Genomic DNA, 20,715 nt, shown 5'->3' with positions numbered 1-20,715 from the left:
ATGGGGATAATAACATCTACTTTATGGTTTCCAGGATTAAATGCGATCATTTCTGGTCCCATGCTTACCCCAGCACCTGACACCTAAGAAGTACTCAGTGGGATGCAGGGAAACACGAGGGGAAGGCTGGTGGGAGCCTTCTGAGAAAATTTTCTTTGGAAGTTAAAAAGGGACACAAGAAGGGAAGTGATCTCATCAGGCATTTTGGCAGCGGCAGCCACCCTGTGACCATGACGGGTTGCACTTGAGGATGGATGCCAACCGTATAGTCAGCAGAGCAGCAAGATGGGAGAGCCTGGGTCCTCGCTGATATGGTTGAAGCACAGGATGAACCAGCACCAGCATGGCCAGTGCCTGGACCTTTCAGTATGGGAGACACATTGACCCTATTGTTCAAACTCCTTTTAGGTGTGAGGACAGGAGCAACTTATTTAAGTTGTTCATTTTAATAATTCTCCCAAAGAACGTCAGGGACATTATCTTATCAAGAATAGCAACGTCTATGATTGTAGGGAGCTACGTACACACTAGGCACTTTGAAGACATCATCTCATTTAATTCAACCCCTAATAACCCTACAAGATATAGATTCTTATCCTCATTTCTCAGATGAGGAAACTGAGGTTCAGAAAGGGACTGGGACTTCCTGAAGGTGACACAGCAGGGAAGTGACAAAGCCATTCCTGACTGGAATTTCTGTTTTTCCCAAAGGGCAACACTTCCCCAAGACAACATCTGGGCATGTCTCCTCTCTGCCAAGTATAAAGCTCTCAGAACAAACAGAATTTTACATTAAAAATGGAAAGGCTGGCCAGGTGCTATGGCTCATGCCTGTAATCCTAACACTTTGGGAGGCCAAGGTAGGAGGATTGCTTGTGCCCCGGAGTTCAAGACCAACCTGGGAAACATAATAAGACCCTGTCTCTACAAAGAATTAAATTTTTTTTAATAGAAAGGTAACTTATTTAATTAAAAAAAATTTTTTAAGCATGCCAAAGTCAAAAGTGTTGCCGTGAAAATCCTAATAAGCATATAAGAGCTTTGTGAACAGACACAAGATCATCCAGATCTAAGGTGCTGCCATAACTAGTTTAGCTTTACACCCACATGTGCCCCTCTGGCAATTACTTACCTCATTATAAAAGAAATGGACAGTGTGGTTGTTGAGTTTTAACGAAAGCGTTTTCAGGAACGATATATAATAGGCCATAATCTCCTCATCAGAAAAGTCAAATTTATGAACGATGATAGAATTTACATAGTTATTTGACAGCAAATAATCTAGAGGGAAAAAACAAACAAACAAAACAGGTTAACTCTCACTGGAGAAAAGATAAGCCAGGTAACAAGCAGATGACCACATTAATGTACTTGAATTAGGTAAGCCTCTGGGTTGCTGGGATTAAACACACTAACTGGGAAGAGCTTAACTTTTAACCAGCAAAGAGATCATCTTTGATGCATAGTCACCAGGAAGTTCAAAGGCATCACCAGAGAACAGCCCTTCCCCGCCCTCCCACACCAAATAAAAAAAAAAAAAACACTCCAACATTTTCTTTTCATTGATGGCAAAGTTCAACAAAGAGCTGGGAGTAGGGGGAGATTAGCTGGTGTGTGGGCATTTTCACAAACCACCCATGGACGAGGGTAAAAAGCTGCCCACTTCTGCCATCACAAATCACATCAACTCTGAATGCCACAACAGGCCACACTAGGGTTTTCTTCCTCCTTATATAGCAACATGATTTCATAAAGGTCACTTTCTGCTGAATCCCTACTATATGCTGGCCACTGGGCTGAGTGCTTTGCATGACCATCAACCATCACATGATCCTGCTCATTCTTCCCATTTTGCAGATGAGCGAAAACATCTCAGAGACGTTAACTTACCCGTGCACAGAGACAGTCACAGAGAAGGGATTCAAACTTAGGTCTGATGTCAGAGTTTGTCATGCATTAGGGGGCCCAATAATGAAAACTGGGTGATGAGGGCCCAAGGGCACTGGGGTCAACTGAAGAGCAATCCCCACTCCCCAGCTCCCAGCCCCTGGCCCTGCAGAAATGCAGGCCAGTATGGTGAGTGCTTTCAACTGTGAAGAGAGGCAAAACCAGATTCCAACACTGCATCTCCTGATCCTGACATGTTCGCCACTGAATAAACTAGCTTTTAAGGCTGTGCTGGCCAGCAAAAAACACGTCTATCAGTCAGCTGCAGCCTATGGCCTACAGTTCGATATCTTGGTGTTGGGCCCTTGCCAGGCATATTTCCCTCTGTGTTCTTGCCAGCCACCTGCAAGGCAGGCACTGCTGTCCCATTGCCTATCCTTCAGGCTGCTGTTGTGTGAGCGTTGCACCAGCTCACCTGCCCGGCCCCCAGGACAGCTAAAGGCAGAACACGATTGACACCTGCTGGGGGCATGGTTTGGAGCCTTGCTACTCAGAGTCTTGTCCTCAGATGGGCAGCACAGCAACCCTGGAGCTTGTCAGACCTGCAGGATATTGGGCCCTGGCCCTGCACCACGGAGTCAGAATCTCCAGGGGTGGGCCCAGCACTCTGCATGTAAGAAGTGTGCACAGCTCCCCACACGTGCTCATGTTTGGGAGGCTCTGGGTTCAATCATGGTCTTGGACTGGCCTGCTTGTGTCCACATGTCACCCCTGCCACTTCCTAGCTGTGTTGTGACCTTGGGCAAACTACTCACCCTCCCCACGCCCCAGTTCCATGAAGTCAAAACTTCCTCATGAAGTTGTGGTAAGGATGAATGGAGAAAATGCACAGGAAGCACTCAGGACAGCAGTAGTAGTAATCACTGATTCATTGGCTGTATGGACGGACAGTATGGGCCACAGTGCAAGCACTCAATAACGTTAACGGCCATTATTCTTCTTATTACTGTTATTTGGAGATTCAAAATCTCAGTTTTAGCCAGGTGTGATGGTGTGCACCTGTAGTCCCAGCTTGAGCCCAGAAGTTCAAGGCTGCAGTGAACCATGATCGTATCACTGGAGTCTAGCCTAGGCGACAGGGTGAGACCTGTCTCTAAAAACAAAACAAACAAAGAAAATCTCTACCATATTCCGAGACTGAACACAGTTGCTCTTGGGCAAAGAGGAAATAAACCATTAAGTTATCTGGAGCCGTTGAGGTACCTAACTGAGGTCAATCAAAGTATTACTCAACGGTCTGTTGGGAATCATCAAAACCACCACAAAGAGGAATCTGGGAGCCCGGGATCGTGACGGAAGCCACAGTGTGGACCCGTGGCGTGGTCCTCCTTGGCAGCCAGTTCTCCAGGAAAGCCACTGCATTCAGAAAAGCCACTGTGCACTCCGAGCAGGCATGGCAGACAGGCTGTGCGGTCTGTAGTCTCAGAAGAGCGGTTTTCAAAATCTCCTGAGCATAACAACTCCTGAGGCAGTGCTTGGGGATCCCTCCAAGCAAGGAGTCAACGGGTCTAGGGCAGAATCTTAGGAATCTTAATGTTTTTTAAGATGCGGTTATATACATCACAAATCCTAAGTGGACAGTTTGACATATGTGGAAATATACATACATGTACATGTACTATATGGTGTGGCTGTGTCCCCAACTAAGTCTCATCTTGAATTATAGTTCCCATAATCCCCACATGTTGTGAGAGGAACCAGGTGGAGACAACTGAATCATGGGGGTGGTGTCCCCCATCCTGTTCTCGTGAGAGTGACTTTTCACGAGATGTGATGGTTTTATAAGGGGCTTTCCCCTTTGCTGAGCACTCATTCTTCTCCTTGCTGCTGCCATGTGAAGAAGGATGTGTCTGCTTCCCCTTCTGCCATGATTGTAAGTTTCCTGAGGCCTCCCCAGCAATGCTGAATTGTAAGTCAATTAAACCTCTTTCCCTTATAAATTACCGAGCCTTGAGTATATCTATGTATGTAAAACATATTTCTCAATGGACTGATACAACACATGTAAAACATATGTGTTTTACATACATAGATGTATGTATGTAAACATATGTGTTTTACATACATAGATATACCTCACAAACTCTAAGTATCCAGCATGATAAATTTTTACATATACACACGGTGTAAGCACCATCCAGATCCCACATCTGACATTTCCAGCTCTCCAGAAGGCTTCCTCACGCCCCTGCCCAGTCAGTACCTGCTACCCCAAAGCAACCCTTATTCTGCTTCTAGCACATTAGACTCATTTTGCCTGTCCATGAACCTCATCTACTAGAAGCAGACAGTACACACACTTTCTATGTCTGGCTCCTTTCGCTTATTACCACATTTGAGGGCTTTCCAGGTTGCTGTGTATGCGATGGTAGCAGTCCACTCCTTTTTTTCTTTTCCTTTTTCTTTTCCTTTTTGCTATAGAGTATTATATTCTCTGAATAGTCCACAGTTTATTTATCCACCTGGAGTCTAACATGGGTAACATGTCGCCCAGGTGATTCTGATATCCAGAGCACTTATTTTTCTTTCTGTATCATTCTGGCTCTTGCTGGGGGAGAAGGAAGGAGGGGTAACGGGCTGGCAGGATAAGGAGCTGTTGGGGTGTCTTACTGAGCCCTGCTGTGACTGGTTAGTGGCTTCCAGACCACCAGCAGCACAGACGCCATACTGGGAGCTTCAGATGTACAACTGAGTCTCTTAGCTGCACCCTGGAGCTGGGACAGCCACAGGCTCCCTCCACTCCCCAGCAGGGACTTTTCCAGGGCCTCCAAGAGATGACTCTGTGGGTGGTGGGGGGCCACCATAGGACAGTTGGAGGCGCCTCTATTATCAGGCTGGGATTTTTCTACTACCCCCTCACTGTGTGGCTGACTTTCTGTGGTATCCTTTTCTAATAAACCCGGGAGCCTGTACGTAATCTCAGTCTCTCGGGACTCTGTCACTTAGGTCACTAACCCCAGCAGGCAACAGGTGCATTTGTGAAATGGCTGCTTGTAATAGTGAAAAGCTGGAAACCACCTAAACGCCCATGGTCAGGTTAAATAGATTATGGCACAACAAGCTGCCACTCCTAAGCCAAACCAGGCAGGGTTACAGAATGGGACAATGAGATCTAAGATACACTGGGTGGCTAGGAAAAAGCAAAGCAAACAGCAGAATGGCTGGTGCACAATGAATTGTTAGGTTGAAATTCTACAGAAACTTGACTTTATATTTTTCTAACATTTGGCTTTTCGTTGTTTAACAATGAGGACATTTTTTCTTCTGTGGTTAGAAAATAAAAATAAAAGCAAAGGTCTATCCTCTTCACCCCTTACAAATCCAAGTTCTGTCAACGTGCAATGATGTCTACCCTTTTTGAAGGGCTTATAAAAGCACTGTGGTGAAGGGGCTATAAAGCCAGGGGCATCTACCTGGGTTTCCCACAGCAGGGTACCCTTTTTGGTGCCAGGACAAGAAGAGCCACACATACTGCATGATCTCACTTACAGGGAGAATCTAAGACAGTCAAATTCATAGAAGCAGAGAGTCAAAGGGTGGTTACCAGGGACTGGGGAGGAGGGAAATGGGGAGACACTGATCAAAGGGTACCTTGCACGATGAGTAAGTTCCGGAGCTCTCGCGTACAGTACAGTGACTACACTTCATCCTATTGCGTTACAGACGTGAAATCTGCTAACAGGGCAGATCTGACATATTTTCATCACACAATGTGCATGCACATACCCTCCCCACACAAATGTGAGGTGATGGGTAGTTAATTCACTTGATTGCAGTGATTATTTCACAATGTACACATATTTTTTGTGTGTATATATTAAATCAAGTTGTACACATTAAATATATATAATTTTTAAAAGCCATAAAATTCAGAGAAAGCCTCTAAAAGCCATAAGTTTTGATTGCCTCACCCCCATCTCAATCCAGTCACCCTGTGCCTAACTGGGCTTCGAGACGCTTCCCAGGGCAGGGACACTGAGGGTGATGTTGCCTTAAAGGATAAAATCGATCCATGGCCATGTCCTATCTGCCAGACCCTGTGCCTCGCTCTGAACACCTGCTCTCACGCTCACGCCCAGCCACTCTATGCCGCAGCCACTGTGCTCTCCTCTTGACAGATGCACAAACAGCAGCTCAGAGCCTTCACTGTCCAGGCACGTGCAGGGAGCAAGTGTGGGGCAGAACTGGGCCTGGGACCTGGTTTAGTCTGAGTCCAGGAGCTGTGCCACTGAGCTGGATCTTCCCCTCAGAGCTTTCAGAAACCGCAGTCATTTCATACCCAGTGAAACAGGCACTGGTAACAAGGGAAACCATTTAGGGAGACAGGAGCGGCCCACATTTGTCAACCTGCGGTCACTGGGAAGCATAAGGCGTCTCTGAGGCAGCAGCACCACCTAGCGGCAGCTGCAAGAACCATCACTCAGCAGCCCTTTCTCCTCTCCCTCTTGACCAGAGGAATGCCACCATCTCTATCTACCTCTTTCTGCCCACTGCAGACTTTTTTCAGACCTGTCCTGGGGACTGAGAGCCTGCCTCTGATACAGACATTTGGCCACTTCCCCCCCACTTCTGGCGGGCAGGGCCAGGGCTTGGTGAAGTCACCTTGGAATAACAAAGCTAGCAGTCTAGCATGGAGGATTAGGAACCAAACCAGGGTTTATCAGCCTCGGCACTGGGTACAATTTGGGCTGGGTAATTCCCTGTTGCGGTGGGCCTGTCCTTAATGTATAGCAGCATCCCCACCTTCTATCCACTAGACGTCAGCAGCACCCCCAAGAATGTTTTTAGATGATGCCAGATGTCCCCTCACTGAAGACCACTGAGCTAATCACCTGGGATGAAACCCCTTCTCTCTTCTGGCTTTGCTACAGCTGGTGCCTGGGTGTTAAAATGAAAGCACTGACAGCACCTGCCTCTCGGGGTGGTTGTTATGGATGAAGAAACTGAGGCTTAGTGAAGGCAGGTAAGAAGTTCAGAGTCACACACTCACTAGCTGGGTGGAGGGACTGAAGCAGGAGGGTTGGTACCAATGCCCACACCCTTGCCTGCCCTGTGGCCGAGGTTCCTTGTCCTGCTTCTTCCAGTGCTTATTCCGTTGGCTGACGATTTAGTGACCCAAACTCTTTAACAGCAAGTTATAAAGAAGAAGTGCAAACACCCCCAGCACCATCAGCAGAGGGGAACCCTCTCATAGTACCCACCACACAGAAACAAACACAGGGTTAGGGACTGAACTGTGTCCCCCTCAGGTTCCTGCGTTGAAGCTCTAACGCCCATTGTGACTGTATTTGATGACAGGGCCTTTGGAGAGGTAATTAAGGTTAATGAGGTCATAAGGGTGGGGCTCTCATCCAATAGGACCGGTGTCCCCATAGAAGGAGGAAGAGACACAAGCTAGCACTCTCTCAATCTCTCTGCACTCGCACAAAGATGAAAGGCCACGTACAGCAAGAGGGTGGCCGTCTGCAAGCCAGGAAGAGAGCCCTCACCAGAAACCGACCCTGATGGCAACCTGATCTTGAACTATTTTTGGTTGGAGACAAGGTCCTGCTCTGTCACCCAGGCTGGAGTGCAGTAGCACAATCACGGCTCACTGCAGCCTCCATTTCCTTGACTTAAGCAATCTCCCTGCCTCAGCCTCCTGAGTAGCTGGGACTACAGGCGCACACCACCACGACTAGCTAATTTTTATGGTTTTTTGTAGAGATGGGGTTTCACCTTGTTGTCCAGGCTGTTCTCAAACTCCTGAGCTCAAGTGATCTGCCCACCTTGGCCTCCTAAGATGCTGGGGTTACAGGGATGAGACACCATGCCTGGGCAATCTTGGACTTCTATCCTCCAGAACAGTGAGAAAACAAATCTCTATTGTTTAACCCATTCAGTCTATGGTACTTTGTTAGGATAGCCCGAGTAGACTAATATACTCAGTAAGCACAGAGAAAACCATGCTAAACTTCACCCTGCTAGATGCCCAGCAGTACAGAGGCAAATACCAAGGAATGTCCTTACAAAGTGAGGTCTCGTGACTGATATTCTCAAAGAGGATGTTCAAGGTCTGCAGCAGCTGAACGCACACATAACGGCCTGACTTTTGCCGCAAGATGTTCAAGAAGAAAACAAACATATTCTTCTCCAGGAAGAAGCTGGGGAGAGAATGGAAAAGCGTCAATGGTTTGCTTCCACGTGTGGAAACGGAAATTATTATCTGGTTTCATTCACAACACAAGTATTAGATTCACCCCTCTACCCCAAGATATCTGCACAGATCATGCCACCCATTGTCACCTGCCATAGCTGGAATTCACAGCAAAGGAATAAGATAATTCTGAGTATTAAATGAATTTTAGCGCTGGGCACAGGGGCTCATGCCTGTAATCCCAGTACTTTGGGAGGGTGAAGCAGGAGAATCCCTTGAGGCCAGTTCAAGACCCAGCCTGGGCAAAATAACCAGATCCCTGCCTCTACAGAAAAGAAAAAAAAAAAAAAAATTAGGTGGTGCTGCATGCCTGAAGCCCCGGCTACTCAGCAGGTTGAGGTGGGAGGATGCTTGAGCCCAGGAGTTCAAGCCTGCAGTGAGCTATGATCAGGCCATTGCACGCCAGCCTGGGTGACAGAGGCAAAAAAAAAAAAAAAAAAGTTCCCCAAAATCTTTACCCCTACAGCTTTCTTCCCCTTAACCACCAGTTTAATCATGAGAAAACCATGAGACAAACTCAGATTGGGGGACATTCCACAGGAGACCTGGCCAGCATTTCTCAAAACTTTGAGGATTGTAAAAACAACAGAAGACTAAAAAAGAGTCACGGAACAGAAGAGGCTGGGGAGATGTGACGAACAAATGTACTGCAGTTCCCAAATTGTCAAGTTCTAGGGGAAAATAACCAAAAAGAAATACACAGGTACTGATGTGGCGGAGAAACCCTACTAACCCATCCCCAAGTCTGTTTCTGCCTTTCTCCATGTGGAAAGGATACTTGTCTGTCCACAGCCTAGTGGCACTGGCTTCTGGGGGTACACGTTGGCTCTTTTAGTCTTGAAAAGGAAACAGACCATCCAATGCCTTTCTTTAAAGGAAGAGAATGATGTTTCTAGTTATGTATTCTCTGTACTCAAGGTAACACCAGATTAATCTTGCATCTGGGACACTTGGAAGAAATGAGGTGTGCCTGCGGGTTGACTCAGTTGTGGGTGCCTCTCTGTCCTTGTCTGGCATCTCCACAGTGGTGAGGTCATGGGCCTGGAACTTACTCAGTGCTGCCTGATTCTGTCTGAATCTATGAACAGGTAAATGAATAAATTTAAATGGCCTAAAAAAGACCCTTACAATCTTCTCCAACTCGGAGGCCCATCTGCCTGTAAATGCCATTCATGTTGACCTCCAGAGTATTTCTGTCATGTGGCCTATTTTATCTACCTTCGGTTCAAGTTGCATATATCAGTGACTCCTAAGGGTCACCAGCAAACTCACTGCCGCACTGTGACCAACTTGGGAGCTTGTTAAAATGCCTGTACCTAGATCTTGCCCCAGGGATTGACTCAGTAGGTCTAGCATAAAATCCATGAACACAGATTTTTAAAAACTCCATAGGGGAGTGGGCAACTCATTGGAAAAAAAGGGTGATTGTAGGATTGGAGCATCTTATAGTACCAGGAAGTAATAAGTGCTCAAAAATCAAAAGGAACAGAGCATATCAAGGGGACACAATAACCAGCCTGAAAGAGCTCCTAATAGCCAAAGCCGAAACAACTTGAGCAACAAAATGACAACATATTGAATTACACTGAATTATAGCCCAAAGTATAAACAAATATCCATGAGTCCATATTAATATAAGCAAATGACAGCATAAATAAATGAGAGAGAAGAGATGAACCTTCCATGCAGAAGAATTTCAAATAATATATGTAGATACTGCCCCCTTCTAGAAGGTAGAACTTAACCCCCACCCCCTCATCATGAAAAGGTCGGGTAGACTTGGTGACCCTCTTCTAAAGAACAGTGTGGGGAAAGGAGAAAAGAGTAGTTTTATAGTAGAGAAACCTGGCAGACAGCACCTTAACCAGGTGATAAAGGTAACATCACCAGGATGTCATGTGGACATTGTGAGTGCCCTGCGATAATGGCATGAGAGGGGCACTTTACCCCTACAGCTTACTTCCCCTTAACCCCCAGTTTAATCATGAGAAAAACATGATTTCCCCCAAACCCAGATTGGGGGACATTCCACAGGAGACCTGGCCAGCATTTCTCAAAACTTTCAGGGTCATAAAAACAACAGAAGACTAAAAAAGAGTCACGGAACAGAGCAGACTGGGGAGATACGACAACCAAATGTACTGTAGGAACATGGATGGGACCCCAGGACAGAAAGAGGATATTAATGAAAAGCTGGCAAAATCCAAATGGGGGCTGAAGTTGACTCAATAATACTGTACCAAGGTCAGTTTCTTAGTTTTGCCCAGTGCACCCTCGTAATGTAAGACATTTACAACAGGAACTTTCTGTACTATCTTTGCAACTTTTTTATAAATCTAAAATTACTCCAAAATTTTAAAATGCAATAAAAACAAAATTTTCTTAGGGACTTTGTTGGATAGCTGTTTAAGAATCATGGGGACTCCAAGAGCTCAGCAGCTGTTCTAAGATGACAGATGGACTAAGAAAGTCCATTCTAGGCAGGGTGCAGTAGCTCACGCCTGTAATCCCAGCACACTGGGAGGCTCAGGAGGGAGAATCGTTCAAGCCCAGGAGTTTGAGACCAGTCCGGGCAACAGAGCAAGACCCTGTCTCTAAAAAAAAAAATAAGTCCATTCCAGTCAAGCAGGGGCACAGTTTCTAATCTTTAACCCAAAGGTCTTTCTCATTTCCAACAAGATATTAAAAAAAAAAAAAAAAAAATCCGGCTGGGCATGGTGGCTCAAGCCTGTAATCCCAGCACTTTGGGAGCCCAAGGTGGGCTGATCACCCGAGGTCAGGAGTTTGAGACCAGCCTGGCCAACATGGCAAAACACCGTCTCTACTAAAAATATAAAAATTAGCCCCACATGGTGGTGGATGCCTGTAATCCCAACTACTCAGGAGGCTGAGGCAGGAGAATCGCTTGAACCTGGGAGGCAGTGGTTGCAGTGAGCCGGGATGGCGCCACTGCACTCCAGCCTGGACAACACAGCAAGACTCCATCTCAAAAAACAAAACAAAATTCCCCATGTATCCTTAAAGGAAGCTAGTTTCGTGTATAAACACAACTTCATTACATGTTTTGCTTTGGAGATCACAGCCAGTGTTTACAGGTTTGCATTTTCAAGAGTTTGCATCTCCACAAGTAGCTTTATTGGATAACCTTACTGATGCAAATATAAACCTATCTTGAACCTATATTCAGGAACTTGCTCAGTGCTGCCTAATTGTGTCTGAATCTATGAAAGGGTAATATCCTTCTTACTAGGATATCTAACGAGAAGTCAGGTTAAAAATAGAACACCTTTACTTTCCAAAAATGAGTTTTAAAAGTGGCCTCGATATTTATAATACACACACACACACACACACACACACACACACCCGTGTTTGGTGGTTGTCATAACCCAGTCACAAATCCTTCTGCACTAAGACATCAAGGCAGATCTATTAGGGAGGTAGTTCACAGTTAACAGCCCTTGCTTTTTTTTTTTTTTTTTTGGAGACGTGGTCTCACTCTATCACCCAGGCTGGAGTGCAGTGGCAAGATCATGGCTCACTGCAGCCTGGACCTCCTGAGCTCAGGCAATCCTCCCACCTCAACCTTATGAGTAGCTGGGACCAGAGGCACACACAACCATGCATGACTAATTTTTAAATTATACATAGACAGGGTCTCCCTATGTTGTCCAGGCTGGTCTTGAACTCCTGGGCTCAAGCGATCCTCCTGCCTCAGCCTCCCAAAGCACTGGAATTACAGGGATGAGCCACTGAGCCTGGCAGCCCTTGCTTTTTAACTGTCCAGTGAGGCATATCTGGCTTTATCATCTGCTATCATTTATTCCTGTACCAGGCACTGGACAAAGAGAACTTTTTCTCTCTCCTTTAAAGGTAAAGAAACTGAGGCTTAGGGAGATGAAGAGCCTGGATGAGGATGGCTCACCTAGGAAGTAGGAGAGTTGGGGGAACCCCTCACAGATTCTGGGTGTGTGTTGCCTTTCCACCGCTTATCAGCTATGTGACCTTGAGCAAAAAAGGGGACACCAACTGGGCCTCTACCACGGGGTGGGTGGGAAACTTAGCTGGATGGTCTCATCAGGAGCTCAGCCCTGTGCCTGGTCATCAGTAAACATGGTAACTGTGACTCCCCCAGGGCACGGGCCTTCTGTTCATGTCAAATCTAACCACCAGACATGTTCTCCTTCCTTTGGGAAAATAATCAGACACAACCTGGAGGAAAATTACCCATGACATTTTCAGGTTTTCTAGAGCCACTCATTTCCATAACTTCCCCATTTTTGGCTTGCATTTCTATAGTGTTTCAAGGGCACTTTTTTTTAAAGCTAGACAGAGATAGATATCTGGGCAAGATCAAATTAGCGTCAAATCCTGACATCATCCGGAATGACTCATGGTATACATTTAGAAAAACATTCAAAGAAGAATAATTAAAAAAACAGCCATCATTAGAAACCCTTACTCAAATACAGAACTGTCATTTTGATCTCCCCAGATCAGGATCTCGGTGATGGAGCGGATGGTCTCCACTAGCAGGTTCCGGTTCTGTTCTGTGACTGTGGTGTTTTTGGTCAAAACGTGGTAGAGATACCTGAGAGAAATGAGAGAAAAGGAAATGAAAGGTTACCCACTGAAATGCAAGCCAAGTTCAATGACCACTAGCAATATTTTGGAGACAATACAGCAATGCTTTCTCAGGTTTGGGTAATGCAATTTCCCATTCAGATTAGATGTAACTCACAACCCAAGAAAAATAGCAGACAAAGCTTTGAAGGGTTAAACCAAGGACACACCCACCCAGACTGAGACGAGAAAATCGTCAAACCCTTGAAGTCAGCTATTCTCAAACTGCAGTGTGCAAGAGAATCACCTGGAGAACTGAATCAAGTGGGGGCTCCTGGGGCCCCCTGGGAGATTCAGATTCAGCAGGACTGAGGGAAGAGCAAGTAGTCACTATTTCACATGCTCCCCATGATGTTGATGCCTTCAGAGCAAGTGGGGACATACAGCTCAGGCTGGATGCCTAACACGGGACCTGCAGCCAGGCTAATGAGGTTTAGAGAGATGGAGCCACAGCTTAGGAAGGCTGGGTCCCACAGCAGTTACTGGGACAAAATTCACATGCAATTCCCTTTGGAATGCTCGCAGTCCCTCTCAAGTGCAGTGTGCCCATCAGAACTTATGGCTCAAATGATCTGGGTGGGTTGCAGGCCAAGGACAATGGTCTTATCTGCTGAGAACAGACTGTTAAATTCACTGAGTTAAATGGACTGGCTGGGAGCAGTGGCTCATGCCTGTAATCCCAGCACTTTGGGAGGCTGAGGCGGGTGGATCACATGAGGTCAGGAGTTCAAGACCAGCCTGGCCAACATGGTGAAACCCCATCTCTACTAAAAACACAAAAATTAGCTGGACGTGGTGACAGAAGTCTGTAATCCCAGCTACTCCAGAAGCTGAGGCAGGGAGAACTGCTTGAACCTGGGAGGTGGAGGTTGCAGTGAGCCAAGATCGCACCATTGCACTCCGCCTGGGTGACAGAGCGAGACTAAACAAACAAACAAACAAACAAACGGGCTGGAGAGGCTATGGTGCTGTACTTTATCTACCCAAACACGCCTGAATGCCAGGTGCTGGAGCAGAGACAGGTAGACACCATCCAGTCCTCACAGCCTCTTTACTGGTGGGAAAGACCAAAAGAATCACCGAGGCCAGTCCTGAGCAGTGCAAGGACTAGAAGTCTGGCTGGATGCCCCGGGAGTGCCACCAGGTACAGCTTTTAAGGCGGCTTCTCTAGGCCCCACGGCCCCAGGTAACTTCACCTGTCAAGGGACCTAAGGCTTGAGAAGGAAAAGCAGACCCCAAGAAGAAGCAACTCAGGAAAAGTCCCCTCCCCTCCTGATTTCTTTGATGGCCAACTTCAGTTTACAGGGCTGGGGGTCTGGTGAGAGCAAGGAAGGAAAGGGCTAGATAGGACTGTCCCATTTACAATCTCTAAAAATGGGTAAGAGATAAAGAGGAAGCAGCTTGAAGATGAAACAATAAAGAACAATCTGCTATTTAAAGACGCTAGGGTTTATTTATTCATACTGTTACTGTTATGCTTTAAAGACCTAGTATAATCAAGCTTTTATTAATTAGAAATTGCATGTAATTTTTAATATGCAGTAATTAGAAGAACCCTCAAAAAAACACAAATCCTCAACCATTTGTACCCAAATCTACCAACAAGGATGCAGGTGGCGGCACAGGCCCAGTTTCCCTCTGTAATTAGGTAAATCAAACAGCACTTGAACCACCCTGGGATGAATCGTTGGAGGACCCGCTCCCAAATCTACATCTTCATGTTACCTCAAGGGCATCTTCCCCAAGAATTTCAAAGAGCAGAGTTTTCCAAATTGCAGTTCCCAGGCGATCTTACATCAGAATCATCTTTGTAAGTTGTCCCAGACCCACTGAATTGGACTTTTGGTGCAGGGCCCCAATCCCACTGAAGTTTGACAGTCACCATACCACTCCAGCTGTGGCCACCAGTGACAGTCCCCACGCAGGCCCCCATGTGCCCGACACCCTGCCAGTGACAATGCATTGTTGGCAATGTGGGGGAAGGGCAGATTCTCCCTCCTCTCTTCTGTGCACATCTATTAGCATCACACATCATACTCCTGGTCAAAGGAAGGTGGTGGCTTAGGTGAGTGGGTGTGCTCTGAAGATCCCCAACAAGGCGAGGAAATTTTAAATTCTTTAGGACCACATGACTTCAACTGATGGGACTTTCTGCTTAGAATGCCCTTGCTGTCCTTGTCAACCAGCAAACTCTTACTTATATTTCAAAACCCAGCTCGGACTTCTCTTGGTAAAACTTTCCCTATGCCCCCTCCCAGGTGGATTTATTTGTTCCCTCCTCACTGGCACCTCTGTACCCACACATATTTGCTACTGCACAGCCCACCCTCATTTGCAAAGATCTGCCTCCCTTACTAGACCTGAGTTCCTCAAGGTCATCACCATCACCTTATTCCTCTTGGTGACCACAATGTACTCCAAACATCTGATACACAGCAGATGTTCAATAAATGCTGAATGGGGCAGGGGATGGTCTTTGCGAACATAACTTAGATGAAAGCATACACGACTGAACATAGCCAGGGTTCCAAATGCCACACATGGCAAGAGACAGTGCAGAGCTATGGTGAAGAGGTCAGGAAGTAGAGAAAGTCTGGTATTTCCTGAGAGGCACTAGAGTATATGGTTAATTACAAACACTGGTATAATTAGAACATATGGGTTAATCACAGACACTGGAATGCCTGGGTCTGAGCACACCTCCATCACTTATTAGCTGGGTGATCCTGAGCAAGTTACTTTTTCTCTGTGCACCTCAGTTATCTCACCTGTAAAATGTAAACAGCAGTGGTACCTAAATACTTTACCTATTTTGGTGGTGTTGGGAGATAACAGATAACTAACCTGGCAGTTACTATGTATGATACAAGTGCTAGTTATTGTTATTGTTGCCCTCATTAAATAATTTCTTCAGGAAAAAGTCCTAGTAACTACCAGAAGGCCCTTACAGGCAGAGAGGGCAGGGCAGTAAGCCCTGAAAAGAAGATTCTAAGAACCCTCACGTGCCTGGTTCTCTGCGAGGGCTTCATGTGACCTAGAGACTCACAGTAACCTGAAGATGTGCACACTGTTGCCACTGCACAGGCCAAGCCAGCAAGTGAGGTTTGGGGACGTTCAGTAGCTCGCCCACAGCCCTGTGGCCCGGAAGCAGGGTCTAAGAATTCCGTTTGTTTCTTGGCCGCTCAATATTTGGCGTTCTTTGCCCTGGTCGGTGGCGCCATCTGCTGGGTATGTGGTGATGCTGCATGGGGGCTTTCCCACACTAACGAAGCTCGGTGCCCGTTCATATATGTTTATGGAGTGTTTAAATATCTTCTTTTGTGAGATGCCTGTGCAAGTCTTTTGCCTATTTTTAAAATGAGGCTGTGTGGCTTTTTCTTGCTTGTTTGGTGGGATTCTTTATATACTCTGACCACAAATCCTTTACTGGAGATACATACTGCAAATACTTTCTCTGATGGTGGCTTACCTTTTCGCTCCCTTTATACTGGTCTTTGGATGAGCAGAGGTTCTTAATTTTAATGTAGTTCAATTTATCAATCTTTTCCTTGGATGGTGTTTCTTGTATCAAGCTTAAGAGGTTCTTACCTACTCCAAGGTTATAGGGAAATGCTGTTTTCTTCTAACAAAGTTACTGTTTTGCTCTTCACATCTGGAAGAGTACATCTAGAACTGATTTCTGTGTATGATATGAGGTATTGGCCAAAATTAATTTTTTCTATATGGAAATCTACTTGACTCAGCACTATTTACAGAAAAGGCCCTCATTTCTCCAGTGCACTCCAGCGCCACTACTGTCATTAATCAGGTGACCACCTGTGTGGGTCTCGTTCTGGATACTCCAGTATCATTGATCTATTTGTCTATCCTCGTATCAAGACCACACTGTCTGATTACTGCAGTTTTACAGTAAATCTTGCCATGTGGTAATTAAGTCCTCCAACTTCTTTCTTTCTGTTTTTCAATATTATATTGGCTATTCTTGGACCTTTTAATTTCCATATACATTTAAAAATCACCTTCTTCATTTCCACAAAAATACCTGCTAAAATTTCCTTAGACTTGCCCTACATCTATGGCTAAATTTGGAGAGAACTGACATATTTACAAGAGGGTAACATTCTGATATTTACAGCATTTCTTTCCACACTTACTTGACAGGAGTCTTGCAGATCTTTTGGTAGATTTGTTCCCAGGTAGTTGATATTTTTTTAATGCTATTGTAAATGATATTGTTTGAAATAATTCATTTTCTAAATGTCTTTTGCTGGTATATGGAAATACCCACTAGATTTCAAGCTCTGAAGCTCAATGGGGGTCACACCTTTACCTTGCTCGTCTTTCTGTCCCATAATGCCCTAGCACACCGTTTTACACAATGTTTGAGGAAGAGATTCTCAATATACATTTGCTTGAATGTAATAGGGGAAAAGGCTGAATGGATTAAGATTTAAATTCCAGGGTTTTGGAAGATCAGGTAATTCAACCACCTCAGAGAGATAAACATTTTAATAACTTTTTGTTGTTGTTATTTTTTGAGATGGAGTCTCTCTCTGTCACCAGGCTAGAGTGCAGTGGCATGATCTTGGCTCACTGCAGCCTCCACGTCCTAGGTTCAAGCGATTCTCTTGCCTCAGCTTCCCAGGTAGCTGGGATTATAGGCGCAGGCCACCACGCCCAACTACTTTTAGTAGAGATGGGGTTTAGCCATGTTGGCCAGGCTGATCTTGAACTCCAGACCTCAAGTGATCTGCCTACCTCGGCTTCCCAAAGTGCTGGAATTACAGGCGTGAGCCAGCCCATCTGGCCCATTTTAATAACCTGATTCTAAACGTAACATTCACTTTAGACAGGTCAGAAACTTTGACAACAATGAAAGAGAAAGGACAACCATGGCGCCTAGAGATGACTCTGCTGCTGGAGTTGCCATCTCTTTCCTTGGGTCTTTTTCTTTACTATGGATATTGACATAGTTGAGGTCATGTTGCATTATCCATTTCCATGCCAATCTTTTTTCACACCTCAGCTAAAACAAAGGCACTTTTTTCGGTTATTGACAACTGTTTGCAAATATCTGTAATGGCTATACAGTATGCCATTGAAAGGACAAGCACAGTAGCAACTCTTTCCAAGGGCATTAAGATTCCTAATTGTTTGAGTGATAACAATGTTGCTATGATCATCTTTGTGTGCAAACCTGTGTCCTTATCTCAGAAAAGTTTCAAAAGACAGAAGAATTACCTTGCTACTTAATGGCAGCAAATTAAAATGTTTCTCTTACAAGGATAACCACTGTTACAATGACAATATTTTTTCTCAAACTATGTATCTACCTCAGTAAAACAGTGGAAGCTTCCTATTACTGCCAGTCTCTGAGTCCTTGGTTTAATATTACTGCCAGTCTCTGAGCGCTTCGTTTAATCCCGGAAACAATCGACCCTTTGGGGATGATGCTCTGGGAGCTGAGGCACCTGCCCAGGGCCCTGGTGCAGCACAGGAGGTGCCTAGGTTAGAACTAGGCAGGCTGAACCCCAGACCCCATGATTATAACCCTTCTAGGACTACAAAAATGCAAACAATGAAGTAAGCAACAATTATATTAGCCAAGAATTTACATGAGGTTATGAATGCCTAACATACAAAACAAAACAAAAAAGAAAATAAATTTAAAAAACACCAAATAGATAAACCAAAAAGCATGAAAATATTATCAGATCTTACAGAAAGTCCTTATAAAGTCCTCTTACTCCCATTTGTCTGGAAAAGAGCCAGCATTCTCATATTCCCAACAGGAGCTCTGCAGATGTAGTCTCAATATCTGAGCTTTGCCCGTTAGCTAACTCTCCACCGACAGATGAGCTTCAGAGTTTGAAATGCCTGGAGAAGAGAAACTGCAACCAACACACTCGAGGTGCATCACCAAGGATGATGGACGTAAACAAATCCTGCCTCAAGAGCCTCTGCTTTCTCAAGAGAGTCACTGATTTCACAAGTTAAACCACTGCAGTTAATAAAGCCCCATCCCCTTCAAAAACTAGGAATTCAGTCCATTGCAGAGACAGAAATACTAAGTCCAAGTTCATTTCAGTGACAGCATTTTCTGCAAGTGTTATGCCTTGCACCATAATATGGTATTATTAGGATGCTCCTCTTTCAAGATTTTGAAATGTATATTTGCAAGCTGGGGCGTGAGAAAGGATAAGCAGAATGATGGGAGGTCTGGGGGTTAGAAATTTACCCCCCAATGTCCACACAGCTCCAAATAACAATGTCTCAGGTGTGGTACAGGGATGGGGGACACAGAGCCTGTGTCTGTCTGGCCTTTCCAGCACTTGGGCAGAGGCACTGCAGACGTTCCCCAGTGTGTCTCACTGTGCCCTGAAAACCACCATCTGGTCAGAGTTCAGCCTTCTCGCCAGCAGGATGAGGAGAAGCTTCAGGCAGGGTGGAATCAGGCTGGAGGATGAGAGAAGGTGTTCACAGGCGGTGCTTCCCCTGGTGAATCATCCCCCAAAGATGTCAAACAGGGCCAGCGAGTGAGGCTGGGCCGGGGATATGTAGGGTGTAGTCAGGGCTTTTAGCCCTAGAGAAAGTCACGGCTCTGGCACAGGTGCTGTGACCAAAACTGGGAAGAACAAGCAGTTGTTGGGAAAAAGACTGGCCTTTTCTGAAAACAGAGGTCTGCCTCTCATTCATCCTGTGACAAATATTTGTTGATTGTTTACTATCTGCCAGGTCCTGTGCTGGCATCCCACAGTACCCAGCTGAACAAGCCATATAGGCTTTCATGATGCTTATGTTCAAATTTGGAGAAAATAACAAAAAGATATGTAACAAAGGAAGACAAGGTCTGAACCCCAGCCAGCTTCCTGAGGGCCTAACTCAAGGCTGGGATGAAAGTTTTAAAAATGTAAAGCTAACAGCCGAGCCGCTCTTTGGCGATGAGAAGTATATAATAATGTGTTAACTGTGTGGGACAGTGTGAGCAGGCACAAGAGAAGTTAGAGAAGACAGCAAAACTTTTGTTGGCTAAAGTCACCAGAGCAATTTTTAGGGAAGAACTGGCATTTTCGGGATAGAGCTAGGGATTTGGATGAGCAGGAAGAAAAGAGCAGAGGAGCTCAAGTGGGCAAGCGAGGTGTGTGTGTGAGTGGACCACCAATGGGAGATACGCCTGGATGACAGCAGCTGCTACTGTAACTCACCAGGGAACAGCAGCAGCGCCCCACCCCACCCCCACCACGTGGACGCTCACCTCCAGTCTGCCCCCCTCCAATTCACTCTGCTAGCTTCAGCCAGACCACAGCCTTTCTGTGGTTAAAAAACCTTCAGTGGTTCCCTCCTGTTCTCACTCGTAGCCTGAATTCCTTAAGGTGATTTACAAGGCCCCAAGGGAACTGGCCTCTGGAGACTCTCCCAAGTATGGCTATGAGCTTGGGTCCTCACCTCTTCGCCCAACGAACACTCCCCTGCTGAACCACCTCAGTTCTGCCAACGTGCGCTGCTCCCCTTGCCCCACCAGGCTTTCGCAACTGCCTTTTCCTCTGCCTCAAACATCCTTCCTTTCGCTTGACACCCCACTGCCTGGTAACAACCACTCACCTCGTAGGTCTCCATTTAAACAGCATCTGCCTGTGCTGGGTGTTCCTGGCTCCCTGTGCTCCCAAACTAGATAGTGGGAACAGAGTCTGGAGGACCCTGAAGGCCTGGAAGAACTTAGACATGACACAGTGGGTGCCTAGGACCCATAATGTGTGACGTAGTGAAGATGATATTTTAAGAAAATCAAAGGCCAGGCGTGGTGGCTCACGCCTGTAATCCCAGCACTTTGGGAGGCTGAGGTGGGTGGATCCCGAGGTCAGGAAATCGAGACCATCCTGGCTAACATGGTGAAACCTCGACTCTACTAAAAATACAAAAAAATTAGCCAGGCGTGGTGGTGGGCGCCT

General features: G+C 45.8%; 1 protein-coding gene across 5 annotated transcripts in view; it reads right to left on the bottom strand.

Moving 5' to 3' along the window:
• Window positions 1-20,715, bottom strand: part of CLEC16A (C-type lectin domain containing 16A) — a 239,611-nt gene that overhangs the window by 214,079 nt on the left and 4,817 nt on the right. For 4 of the 5 annotated variants that reach the window (XM_073015174.1, XM_073015175.1, XM_007985728.3 and 1 more), the window contains exons 2-4: window positions 12,606-12,734; window positions 7,957-8,090; window positions 1,133-1,281 (exon numbers count right to left, since the gene is read on the bottom strand). In XM_073015174.1, the coding sequence (XP_072871275.1) occupies window positions 1,133-1,281; window positions 7,957-8,090; window positions 12,606-12,734 (412 nt within the window). Of the gene's footprint in view, window positions 1-1,132; window positions 1,282-7,956; window positions 8,091-12,605; window positions 12,735-20,715 lie in introns of those variants that run through there. The other variant, XM_073015176.1, reaches the window with a different exon arrangement.

This window comes from Chlorocebus sabaeus, chromosome 5 (genome assembly GCF_047675955.1).
Source record: "Chlorocebus sabaeus isolate Y175 chromosome 5, mChlSab1.0.hap1, whole genome shotgun sequence".
Classification (NCBI taxonomy): domain Eukaryota; kingdom Metazoa; phylum Chordata; class Mammalia; order Primates; family Cercopithecidae; genus Chlorocebus; species Chlorocebus sabaeus.
The sequence above is the reverse complement of the archived record's forward strand: the minus strand, read 5'-3'. Positions and strand labels throughout refer to the sequence as shown.